Below are 12,489 nucleotides of genomic sequence, written 5' to 3'. Positions count from 1 at the left end.
TGTGGTGTCCCCACGGTGTCCCCACAGTGTCCCCATGTCCCCAACCCCCTCCATGTCCCCTCAGTGTCACCCTCCCTGTGATGTCCCCATGGTGTCCCCATGTCCCCATCCCCTCCATGTCCCCACGGTGCCACCCTCCCTGTGGTGTCCCCATGGTGTCCCCATGTCCCCATCCCCTCCATGTCCCCACAGTGTCACCCTCCCTGTGGTGTCCCCATGGTGTCCCCATGTCCCCACCCCCTCCATGTCCCCTCAGTGTCACCCTCCCTGCGGCGTCCCCACGGTGTCCCCACGGTGTCCCCACGGTGTCCCCATGTCCCCGCGCTCACCGGTGGCCCCGGGGGTGTAGATGGGCTTGTCGGTCTGCAGGAAGACGTGGCCGCTCTGCAGGGACACCAGCAGGACCTTCTCCAGCGTCACCGCGGCCACCCGCGCTGTCACCGTCACAAAGAACTTCCCCGGCGCCGGCGGCAGCGCCTTGGCCTGAACCTGGGGGACATCCATGGGGACATTGGGGACATCCACAGGGACATTGGGGACATCCAGAGGGACATTGGGGACATCTGTGTGGACACTGGGGACACCAAAGGGACATCCACGGGGACACTGGGGACACCAAAGGGACATCCATGGGGACATCCATGGGGACACTGGGGACATCCACGGGGACAAAGGGGACATCCATGGGGACACTGGGGACATCCAGAGGGACATTGGGGACATCCACGGAGACAATGGGGACATCCAGAGGGACACTGGGGACATCCGTGGGGACATTGGGGACATCCACGGGGACATTGGGGACATCCAGAGGGACATTGGGGACATCTGTGGTGACATTGGGGACATCTGTGGGGACATTGGGGACATCCAAAGGGACACTGGGGACATCCAAAGGGACATTGGGGACATTCAAAGGGACATTGGGGACATCCACGGGGACATTGGGGACATCCAAAGGGACATTGGGGACATCCACGGGGACATTGGGGACATTCAAAGGGACATTGGGGACATCCACGGGGACACTGGGGACATTCAAAGGGACATTGGGGACATCCAAAGGGACACTGGGGACATCCACGGGGACACTGGGGACATTCAAAGGGACATTGGGGACATCCACAGGGACATTGGGGACATCTGTGGGGACACAGGGGACACCACAGGGACATCCACGGGGACATCCGTGGGGACACTGGGGACATCCGTGGGGACACTGGGGACATCCACGGGGACATTGGGGACATCCAAAGGGACATTGGGGACATCCACGGGGACATTGGGGACACCAAAGGGACATTGGGGACATCTGTGGGGACACTGGGGACATCCACGGGGACACTGGGGACATTCAAAGGGACATTGGGGACATCCACGGGGACATTGGGGACACCAAAGGGACATTGGGGACATCCACGGGGACATTGGGGACATCCACAGGGACAAAGGGGACATCCAGAGGGACATTGGGGACATCCAAAGGGACATTGGGGACATCCACAGGGACAATGGGGACATCTGCAGGAACAGGGACACTGGGGACAGGGACACTGGGGACAGGGCACATTGGGATTGACGGGACATTGATGGGGACAGGGGACATTGGGGACACCTGTGGGGACACCTGAAGGTGACCATCCCCAAGGACACCAGGAGTGATCAAGGACACCAGGAGTGACCATGGACCCCAGGAGTGACCAAGGACCCCAGGAGTGACCATGGACATCAGGAGTGACCATCCCCAAGGACACCAGCAGTGACCACGGACACCAGGAGTGACCATGGACCCCAGGAGTGACCATGGACACCAGGAATGACCATCCCCAAGGACACCAGGATTGACCATGGACCCCAGGAGTGACCAAGGACACCAGGAGTGACCACGGACACCAGGAGTGACCATGGACACCAGGAGTGACCATGGACATCAGGAGTGACCATCCCCAAGGACACCAGGAGTGACCATGGACACCAGGAATGACCATCCCCAAGGACACCAGGAGTGACCACGGACCCCAGGAGTGACCATGGACACTGGGAGTGACCATGGACACCAGGAGTGACCATGGACACCAGGAATGACCATCCCCAAGGACACCAGGAGTGACCACGGACCCCAGGAGTGACCATGGACACTGGGAGTGACCATGGACACCAGGAGTGACCATGGACACCAGGAATGACCATCCCCAAGGACACCAGGAGTGACCACGGACACCAGGTGTGACCATGGTCCCCAGGAGTGACCATGGACCCCAAGAGTGACCAAGGACACCAGGAGTGACCACGGACACCAGGAGTGACCATGGACACCGGAAGTGACCACGGACACCGGGAGTGACCATGGACCCCAGGAGTGACCATGGACACCAGGAGTGACCATGGACACCAGGAATGACCATCCCCAAGGACCCCAGGAGTGACCATGGACCCCAGGAGTGACCATGGACATCAGGAGTGACCATCCCCGCTGTCCCCACCCTGTTCAGGGTTCAGTTCCCGTTTCCCGTCCCGGGCGGTGGCTGCTGGGACAATGACCCGTGGTGGTGGCCAGGGGGTGGTGACAGTGGCCAGGGGGAGGTGACACCGATCAGAGGGGGGGTGGTGACACCGTACCTTGATGGTGGCAGTGGCCATCATGCCCTCGGCCGGGCTCAGGGCCACGCGGGTCTGGAACAGGACCTGGCGCTTCTGGGGGAAGTCCTGGACCATCAGCGTGGCCTCGGTGGCCGTGGTCAGCCCGGGGGCCTCCAGGACCACCTGCTCGTCCGTCTCCAGCCGCAGCACGGCCGGGGTCACCATGGTCACCCTGGGGACACCGCAGGGCCGTCACAGGGTGGCAGGGGTGGCACAGCACCCAGAAACCCCAAAATCTGTCCCACCACAACCTTGGGGACCTCAGAGCACCCAGAAACCCCAAAATCTGTCCCACCACAACCTTGGGGACCTCAGAGCACCCAGAAACCCCAAAATCTGTCCCACCACAACCTTGGGGACCTCAGAGCACCCAGAAACCCCAAAATCTGTCCCACCAACACCTTGAGGACCTCAGAGCACCCAGAAACCCCAAAATCTGTCCCACCAACACCTTGAGGACCTCAGAGCACCCAGAAACCCCAAAATCTGTCCCACCAACACCTTGGGGACCTCAGAGCACCCAGAAACCCCAAAATCTGTCCCACCACAACCTTGGGGATCTCAGAGCACCCAGAAACCCCAAAATCTGTCCCACCAACACCTTGGGGACCTCAGAGCACCCAGAAACCCCAAAATCTGTCCCACCACAACCTTGGGGATCTCAGAGCACCCAGAAACCCCAAAATCTGTCCCACCACAACCTTGGGGACCTCAGAGCACCCAGAAACCCCAAAATCTGTCCCACCACAACCTTGAGGACCTCAGAGCACCCAGAAACCCCAAAATCTGTCCCACCACAACCTTGGGGACCTCAGAGCACCCAGAAACCCCAAAATCTGTCCCACCACAACCTTGGGGACCTCAGAGCACCCAGAAACCCCAAAATCTGTCCCACCACAACCTTGGGGACCTCAGAGCACCCAGAAACCCCAAAATCTGTCCCACCAACACCTTGGGGATCTCAGAGCACCCAGAAACCCCAAAATCTGTCCCACCACAACCTTGGGGACCTCAGAGCACCCAGAAACCCCAAAATCTGTCCCACCACAACCTTGGGGACCTCAGAGCACCCAGAAACCCCAAAATGTGTCCCCACAGCACCCATGGGTGGGGGGGGGGCCCAAAAAAGGGATTTCATGTGGGTCCCATGGGTGGTATTGGGTGGGGGTCCTGTGGGTGGGATTGGGTGGGGGTCCCACGGGTGAGGGTGGGATTGGGTGGGGATCCCGTGGGTGGGGTGGGGGTCCCACAGCTGGCTGGGTGGGAGTCCCGTGGGTGGGGTTGGGACCAGGATTGGGGTTGGGTGGGGGTCTCATGGGTGGGATTGGGGTTGGGTGGGGGTCCCACGGGTGGGGGTCCCACGGGTGGTGTGTGGTGGGGTTGGGTGGGCGTCCCATGGGTGGGATTGGGTGGGGGTCCCACAGGTGGGATCGGAGTTGGGTGGGGGTCCCATGGATGGGATCGGGGTTGGGTGGGGGTCCCACGGGTGGGATCGGGGTTGGGTGGGGATCCCATGGGTGGCATTGGGTGGGGGTCCCACGGGTGGGATCGGAGTTGGGTGGGGGTCCCACGGGTGGGATCGGGGTTGGGTGGGGGTGTCCCACGGGTGGGATCGGGGTTGGGTGGGTGTCCCACGGGTGGGGTTGGGATCAGGATTGGGATTGGGTGGGGGTCCCATGGGTGGGATTGGGTGGGGGTCCCACGGGTGGGATCGGGGTTGGGTGGGGGTGTCCCACGGGTGGGATCGGGGTTGGGTGGGTGTCCCACGGGTGGGGTTGGGATCAGGATTGGGATTGGGTGAGGGTCCCACGGGTGGGATCGGGGTTGGGTGGGGGTCCCATAGATGGAATCAGGGTTGGGTGAGGGTCCCACGGGTGGGATCGGGGTTGGGTGGGGGTGTCCCTTGGGTGGGATCGGGGTTGGGTGGGGGTGTCCCACGGGTGGGGGGGTGTCCCTTGGGTGGGATCGGAGTTGGGTGGGGGTGTCCCATGGATGGGATCGGGGTTGGGTGGGGGTCCCACGGGTGGGATCGGGGTTGGGTGAGGGTCCCACGGGTGGGGGGGTGTCCCATGGGTGGGGGGGGTCCCCGTGTCTCACAGCTGGGCGCGGGCGGGGGTCCCGAGCAGCAGCGGGGAGCCGAGGAGGAGGAGGAGGAAGAGCGGGCGAGGATGAGGAGGGGGCGGCAGCGCCGGAGCCCCCATGGCGACAGCGGCGACAGCGGCGACAGCGACAGAGGGGACAGGGACAGCGACAGTGACAGAGGGGACAGCGACAGTGACAGGGACACAGGGACACAGGGACAGGGACAGGGACACAGGGACAGGGACAGGGACAGGGACAGCGACAGGGACACGGACAGCGACAGGGGCGTCCCTTTATGGCGGCCCCGCTGGTTAATGGGTAACCCCCGCCCTGCCCCCACCCATGGGTGGGGGTGGGGGTGGGGGGGCGCTCCGGCCACCTCCGGCCACTTGTGGTCACCTGCGGTCACCTCCGGCCACCTGCGGCCACCGGGGTGGGTGCGGGGTGAGGGTGACACCCCCCCCCCCCACCCACCCACCCACCCCGTGCTGGGTTTGGGGGGTGTTGGGGGGTGTTGGGGGGGGGGTGCCGCACCCTTGGGTGCCGCTGGGTGGGGGTTGGGAGAGCCCCTCCCCCCCCCCCGGGTGGGGGAGGGGCGGACGACGTTCCTCATTTCGGGGAAGGCGCTGGCGCGGGGCCACCACGGGGCCACCACGGGGCCACCACGGGGCCACCTCGGGGCTTGCGACATCGTGGGGACACCCGGGGGGGTCGCGACAGGGGGGGGACACCGGTGGGGTGGGGGTGGGTCCTCCTGGAGACCCTTCCCCAACGGGACGTGGAGAGCTGGGTCAGCCTGGTGGCACCTGAAAGGTCCTGGTGGTTCTCCTGGGATTTATGGAGGACTTGGACACCTGGGGGTCACCTGGACCTGGACACCTGGGTGACCCCTGAAAGGTCCTGGTGGTCTCCTGGGACTCTGGGAGGACCTGGGCACCTGGGTCCATCCTGACACCCCTGAAAGGTCCTGGTGGCCTCCTGGGATTTATGGAGGACCTGGACACCTGGGGGTCACCTGGACCTGGACACCTGGGTGACCCCTGAAAGGTCCTGGTGGTCTCCTGGGACTCTGGGAGGACCTGGGCACCTGGGTCCATCCTGACACCCCTGAAAGGTCCTGGTGGCCTCCTGGGATTTATGGAGGACCTGGACACCTGGCGGCCACCTGGACTTGGACACCTGGGTGACCCCTGAAAGGTCCTGGTGGTCTCCTGGGACTTTGGTAGGGCCTGGGCACCTGGGTCCATCCTGAGACCCCTGAAAGGTCCTGGTGGTTCTCCTGGGATTTATGGAGGACTTGGACACCTGGGGGTCACCTGGACTTGGACACCTGGGTGACCCCTGAAAGGTCCTGGTGGTCTCCTGGGACTTTGGTAGGGCCTGGGCACCTGGGTCCATCCTGAGACCCCTGAAAGGTCCTGGTGGTTCTCCTGGGATTTATGGAGGACTTGGACACCTGGGGGTCACCTGGACTTGGACACCTGGGTGACCCCTGAAAGGTCCTCGATGACCTCCTGGAACTTTGGTAGGGCCTGGACACCTGGGTCCATCCTGAGACCCCTGAGAGGTCCTGGTGGCCTCCTGGGACTTTGGGAGGACCTGGACACCTGGCGGCCACCTGGACTTGGACACCTGGGCCTTGGTCTGTCCTGAGACCCCTAAAAGACCCTGGGTGACCTCCTGGACCTTTGGGTGGACCTGGACACTTGGGGTCCACCTGGACCTGGACTTTGGTCCGTCCTGAGACCCCTGAAAGGTCCTGGATAACCTCCTGGACCTTTGGGAGGACTTGGACACCTGGGTTCATTCTGAGACCCCCAACAGCTCCTGGCCACCTGGACCCCCCCTGGACCACCTGGGCCACCATTTCCAGACCACCTGGACCCCCTGGGCCACCATCTCCAGGCCACCTGGACCTCTCCTGGACCCCCTGGGCCACCATGTCCAGGCCATCTGACCCCTCCTGGGCCACCACATCCAGGCCACCTGGGCCACCATGTCCAGTCCACCTGGACCTCTCCTGGACCCCCTGGGCCACCATGTCCAAGCCACCTGGACCCTCTGACCACCACATCCAGGCCACCTAGACCCCCCTGGGCCACCATCTCCAGGTCACTGACCCCTCCTGGGCCACCTTGGCCACCATGGCCAGACCACCTGGACCCCCTGGGCCACCATCTCCAGGCCACCTGGACCCCTCCTGGACCACCATGTCCAGACCATCTGGACCCCTCCTGGGCCACCTCGGCCACCATGGCCAGACCACCTGGACCCCCTTGGCCACCATGTCCAGACCACCTAGACCCCTCCTGAGACTTCCCACCACTCCAAGCCCCAGAAGCTTGTCCCATGTCCCCCCATTGTCCCCACCACCCCCGTGGTGGCAGCTCCTCCCCGGTGCCACCGCTGTGACAGGAAGTCACCCGGGGGCCACCAGGTCCCAGTTCCCGTTGTCCCCCGCGGCGCAGGCGCGTCACCTCCGTCGTCCCCGGTGCCACCTCCGGGCGCGGGCGTGGGACACTTCCGCCACCCCCAGGCCCGGCCGGGCCCCGCCACCAGCCCTGACCACTCCAGGAGGTCCACCAGGTCCACCGGATCTTCTCCAGCCGTGGGTGAAGAAGCAGGAGGAGCCCATCGGGCTCATCCGGACGTGGCGGTGGGACGGGGACCAACATCTGTCACTTGTCACCGGTGGTGGCCCCGCAGGGCCCCGGTTCCTCTGGTTCCTCCCTTTCCTGGGGGGAAGGGACCCCCGGCGCCGTGGGAGGTGCCCCAGAAGTGGTTGGAGGTGCTGGAGCTTTGTCCAGAGGTCATCCAGAGGTCATCCAGAGGTTCCTCACTGGATGTGGTCCTGCCGAGGTCACCAGCAGGGCCACAGCTGGTGCTGCTCTGGACAGGAGTGGTGACATCGGGATCTCATCTCCACCAGGATCTCATCTCCACCAGGATCTCATCACCAAGATCTCATCTCCACCTGGATCTCATCTCCACCTGGATCTCATCTCTACCTGGATCTCATCTCCATCAGCTCCTGGCTAGAACTTGATGGTTGGATCCTCTTCCACCAGCTCCCCCATGGAATTGAATCCTGCCAGGACCCATCTCCACCAGTTCCTCCATAGAGGTTGATCCCACCAGGACCCACCTTCATTGAAGTTCATCCCACTAGGACCCAGCTCCACAGAAGTTGATCCCACCAAGACCCAACTTCACAAAAGTTCATCCCATCAGGACCAATCTCCACCAACCAGGACCCAACTCCACAGAAGTTCATCCTGCCAGGACCCACCTCCACCAGCCCCTCCACAGAAGTTGATCCCACCAGGACCCAAACTCATTGAAGTTTATCCTGCCAGGACCCACCTCCACAGAAGTTGATCCTGCCATGACCCAATTTCATTGAAGTTCATCCCACCTGGACCCACCTCCATAGAAGTTCATCCCGCCAGGACTCACCTCCATTGAAGTTCATCCTGCCAGGACCCACCTCCACAGAAGTTCATCCCACCAGGACCCAAACTAATTGAAACTCATCCCACCAGGACCCACCTCCACCAGCCCCTCCACAGAAGTTGATCCCACCAGGACCCAAACTCATTGAAGCTGGTCCCAGCAGGACCCACCTCCATTGAAGTTCATCCCACCAGGACCCACCTCCACCAGCTCCTCCACAGAAGTTGATCCCACCAGGACCCAAACTCATTGAAGCTGGTCCCAGCAGGACCCACCTCCATTGAAGTTCATCCCACCAGGACCCAAACTCATTGAAGTTGGTCCCACCAGGACCCACCTCCACAAGCTCCTCCACAGAAGTTGATCCCACCAGGACCCAAACTCATTGAAGCTGGTCCCAGCAGGACCCAGCTCCACCAGGAGGTCCCCGTGTCCCCATGGAGGCGTGGCGCCAATGTGCCCACTGGCTGGTGGCCGCGCGCGTCCTGCCCGCCGGCCACCGGGCCAGCAGCGCCGGGGGCCAGGTGTGGGACCTGGCGCAGGCGCTGCGCGACGGGGTCCTGCTGTGCCACCTCCTCAACGCCCTCCTGCCCCGCGCCGTGCCACCGCGGGACATCTGCCCCCGGCCACAGATGTCACAGGTGAGGCCCAGCTGGGGACAGCGGTGGTGGCCCCATGGAGGGACGTGGGGATGGGACGGGGACAGGGACAGGGGTGGGTGAGGGGGACAACGGGGATGGGGACGTTGATGGGACAATGGTGGGGACCTTGATGTGGCAGTGGTGGGGACCTTGATGGTGATGATGGGGTCCTTGAGGTTGACAATGGTGGGGACGTTGATGGGGACAATGGTGGGGACGTTGATGGTGACGATGGTGGGGACGTTGATGGGGACAATGGTGGGGACGTTGATGGTGATGATGATGGGGTCCTTGAGGTTGACAATGGTGGGGACGTTGATGGTGGCAATGGTGGGGACGTTGATGGTGATGATGGTGGGGACGTTGATGGTGACGATGGTGGGGACCTTGATGTGGCAGTGGTGGGGACGTTGATGGTGACGATGGTAGGGACCTTGAGGTTGACAATGATGGGGACGTTGATGTGACAATGGTGGGGACCTTAATGGTGGCAGTGGTGGGGACGTTGATGGTGACGATGGTGGGGACCTTGAGGTTGACAATGATGGGGACGTTGATGGTGACGATGGTGGGGACCTTGAGGTTGACAATGGTGGGGACATTGATGGTGACAATGGTGGGAATGTTGATGGTGGTAATGGTGGGGACAATGATGGTGATGATGGTGGGGACGTTGATGGTGATGATGATGGGGTCCTTGAGGTTGACAATGGTGGGAACGTTGATGGTGGCAATGATGGGGACGTTGATGGTGACAATGGTGGGGACCTTGATGTGGCAGTGGTGGGGACATTGATGGTGACAATGGTGGGGACGTTGATGGGGACAATGGTGGGGCCCTTGATGGTGACAATGATGGTGACAATGGTGGGTGTGGATAAGGGTGGTGGCCATGATGGGGACAATGAGGATGATGATGGGGATGTTGGTGTTGTTGGTGGCGGTGACATTGATGGTGACAATGATGGATGATGATGGTGGCAATGATGGGGACAATGGGGACATTGATGGTGACAATGATGGGTGTGGATGAGGGTGGTGATGGGGACAATGGCGATGATGATGGGGACATTGGTGTTGTTGGTGATGGTGACACTGATGGTGACAATGACAGGACTGGTGTGATTGAGGGACACAGAGTGATGATGATGATGATGATGATGATGATGATGGGTCAATGAGGATGATGACGGTGGGGACACTGATGGTGACAATGGCAGGATGAGAACGAGGGCAGTGATGATGCAGTGATGGTCACAATGACAGTGACGATGGTGGCCACGGTGCCAAGGAGGTGACAAGGACAAGGACGATTGCAGTGTTGACCGGGTGACAATGATGGTGATGGTGGTGGTGGTGGCACCAAGTGGGTGACAATGACAGGGACAGTCACGGCATTGATGGGGTGACAATGTGATGATGGTGGCAATGTTCATGGCGTTGACAATGACAGTGACAACATCGGTGGCAGACATGATGGCAGTGCCACCGCTACCACTGGTGACCATGGTGGTGATGTTGATGGGGTGACAATGACAATGACGGTGATGGTGGCGATGTTCACGAGGTTGACAATGACAATGTTGGTGACAGAGATGATGGCGATGCCACCACCACCGTTGGTGACAATGGTGATGATGCTGATGGAGTGACAATGACAATGACAATGATGGTGGCGATGTTCACGAGGTTGACAATGACAGTGCTGGTGATGGTGATCGTGGTGGCAATGTTGATAGGGTGACAATGACAATGATGATGATCGTGGTGATGTTCATGAGGTTGACAATGACAACGACAGTGTTGGTGACAGAGATGATGGCGGTGCCACCACCACTGTTGGTGACAATGGTGATGATGCTGATGGAGTGACAATGACAATGACAATGATGGTGGCGATGTTCACAAGGTTGACAATGACAACGTTGGTGACAGAGATGATGGCGGTGCCACCACCACCGTTGGTGACAACGGTGATGATGCTGATGGAGTGACAATGACAATGACAATGATGGTGGCGATGTTCACAAGGTTGACAATGACAACGTTGGTGACAGAGATGATGGCGGTGCCACCACCACCGTTGGTGGCATGGTCACAGCCACGGATAGACAAAGGCGCCGATTTTGATGGTGACAACGGAGGGTGCCAGCGATGACAGGGGTGACACTGGGTGGGGGGGCATGGCAGGTGACACTGGTGACACCGGTGCCACCACAGTTCCTGTGCCTGAGGAACATCCGCACCTTCCTGACCGCCTGCGCCGACAAATTCGGGCTCCCCAAGCACCGGCTCTTCGGCGCCTTCGACCTCTTCGACGTCCAGGACTTCGGCAAGGTCGGTGTGGTCAGGGGTCCGGCTGTCCTGGGGGGTGGGACCCGGGGGCGTGGGTCACTCCTCCCTGCCCCAATGTCACCTCCGTGTCCGCAGGTGATTGAGACGCTCTCGACGCTCTCCTGGACCCCCATCGCGCAGAGCAAAGGACTCACGTGAGTGGACAGGACTCGGGGTCCATCCCTGAGGGTCCAGGTGTCCAGTCCCCTCTCTGAGTGACCGCAGTGTCCACTCCCTGGTGTCCAGGCCCTGAGGGTCCCAAATGTCCAGTCCCCAGCGTCCACTCCATGGTGTCCAGGCCCTAGTGTCCAGTCTCTGGTGTCCAGTCCCTGAGGGTCAGCAGTATCCACTCCCTGGTGTCCAGTCCCTGGTGTCCAGGCCCTGAGGGTGCCAAATGTCCAGTCCCTGGTGTCCACTCCCTGGTGTCCAGGCCCTGAGGGTCAGCAGTGTCCACTCCCTGGTGTCCAGTCCCCAAGAGTCAGCGGTGTCCAGTCCCAGTGTCCACTCCCAGTGTCCACTCCCAGTGTCCACTGCTGAGGGTCAGTGATGTCCACTCCCAGTGTCCACTCCCAGTGTCCACTCCCAGTGTCCACTGCTGAGGGTCAGTGATGTCCACTCCCAGTGTCCAGTCCCAGTGTCCAGTCCCAGTGTCCACTCCGGGGTCAGCAGTGTCCAGTCCCAGTGTCCACTCCCAGTGTCCAGTCCCAGTGTCCACTCCGGGGTCAGCAGTGTCCAGTCCCAGTGTCCAGTCCCAGTGTCCACTCCGGGGTCAGCAGTGTCCAGTCCCAGTGTCCAGTCCCAGTGTCCAGTCCCAGTGTCCACTCCGGGGGTCAGCAGTGTCCAGTTCCAGTGTCCAGTCCCAGTGTCCAGTCCCAGTGTCCACTCCGGGGGTCAGCAGTGTCCAGTCCCAGTGTCCAGTCCCAGTGTCCAGTCCCAGTGTCCACTCCGGGGGTCAGCGGTGTCCGGCCGTGTCCCTCAGGCCGTTCCCGTCCGAGGACAGCGTTGGGGACGACGACGTCTACAGCGGCCTGGCCGACGTCATTGAGTGAGCGCGGAACTGGGGATACTGGGGGGACTGGGAGGTACTGGGGGTGTCCCAGGGATGTCCAGAGGTGTTCGGGGGGTGTCCTGGGGGTGTCCTGGGGGTGTCCTGGGGTGTCCCAGGGATGTCCAGAGGTGTCCCAGGGATGTCCAGAGGTGTCCTGGGGGTGTCCTGGGGGTGTCCTGGGGGTGTCCTGGGGTTTCCCAGGGATGTCCAGAGGTGTCTGGGGGTGTCCTGGAGGTGTCCTGGGGTGTCCTGAGGTGTCCTGGGTGTCCCAGGGGTGTCCTGGGGGTGTCC

At 61.7% G+C, this 12,489-nt stretch overlaps 2 protein-coding genes across 7 annotated transcripts in view; one reads left to right on the top strand and one right to left on the bottom strand.

The window, feature by feature from the left end:
* Positions 1–5,017, bottom strand: part of C3 (complement C3) — a 42,057-nt gene extending 37,040 nt beyond the window's left edge. For all 3 annotated transcript variants that reach the window (XM_085563173.1, XM_085563174.1, XM_085563175.1), the window contains exons 1-3: positions 4,738–5,017; positions 2,620–2,812; positions 330–489 (exon numbers count right to left, since the gene is read on the bottom strand). In XM_085563173.1, coding sequence (XP_085419299.1) covers positions 330–489; positions 2,620–2,812; positions 4,738–4,841 — 457 coding nt within the window. In that variant the 5' untranslated portion in view covers positions 4,842–5,017. The remainder of the gene's footprint in view (positions 1–329; positions 490–2,619; positions 2,813–4,737) is intronic.
* A 2,085-nt stretch (positions 5,018–7,102) lies between these two features.
* The window catches only part of VAV1 (vav guanine nucleotide exchange factor 1), a 42,755-nt gene continuing 37,368 nt past the window's right edge, over positions 7,103–12,489 (top strand). For 2 of the 4 annotated variants that reach the window (XR_014950458.1, XM_085563217.1), the window contains exons 1-4: positions 7,106–8,816; positions 11,037–11,153; positions 11,247–11,305; positions 12,130–12,195. Coding sequence is in view for 3 of the 4 variants with exons in the window: in XM_085563217.1 (XP_085419343.1) it covers positions 8,613–8,816; positions 11,037–11,153; positions 11,247–11,305; positions 12,130–12,195 (446 nt within the window). In the remaining variant the exon portion in view is untranslated. Of the gene's footprint in view, positions 8,817–11,036; positions 11,154–11,246; positions 11,306–12,129; positions 12,196–12,489 lie in introns of all 4 variants that reach the window. The other 2 variants (XM_085563216.1, XM_085563218.1) reach the window with 2 other exon arrangements.

This window comes from Lonchura striata, chromosome 30 (assembly GCF_050655825.1).
Source record: "Lonchura striata isolate lonStrDom1 chromosome 30, ASM5065582v1, whole genome shotgun sequence".
Taxonomy (NCBI): Eukaryota; Metazoa; Chordata; class Aves; order Passeriformes; family Estrildidae; genus Lonchura; species Lonchura striata.
Note: the sequence above shows the minus strand (reverse complement) of the source record. Positions and strands in the feature narration are given on the sequence as shown.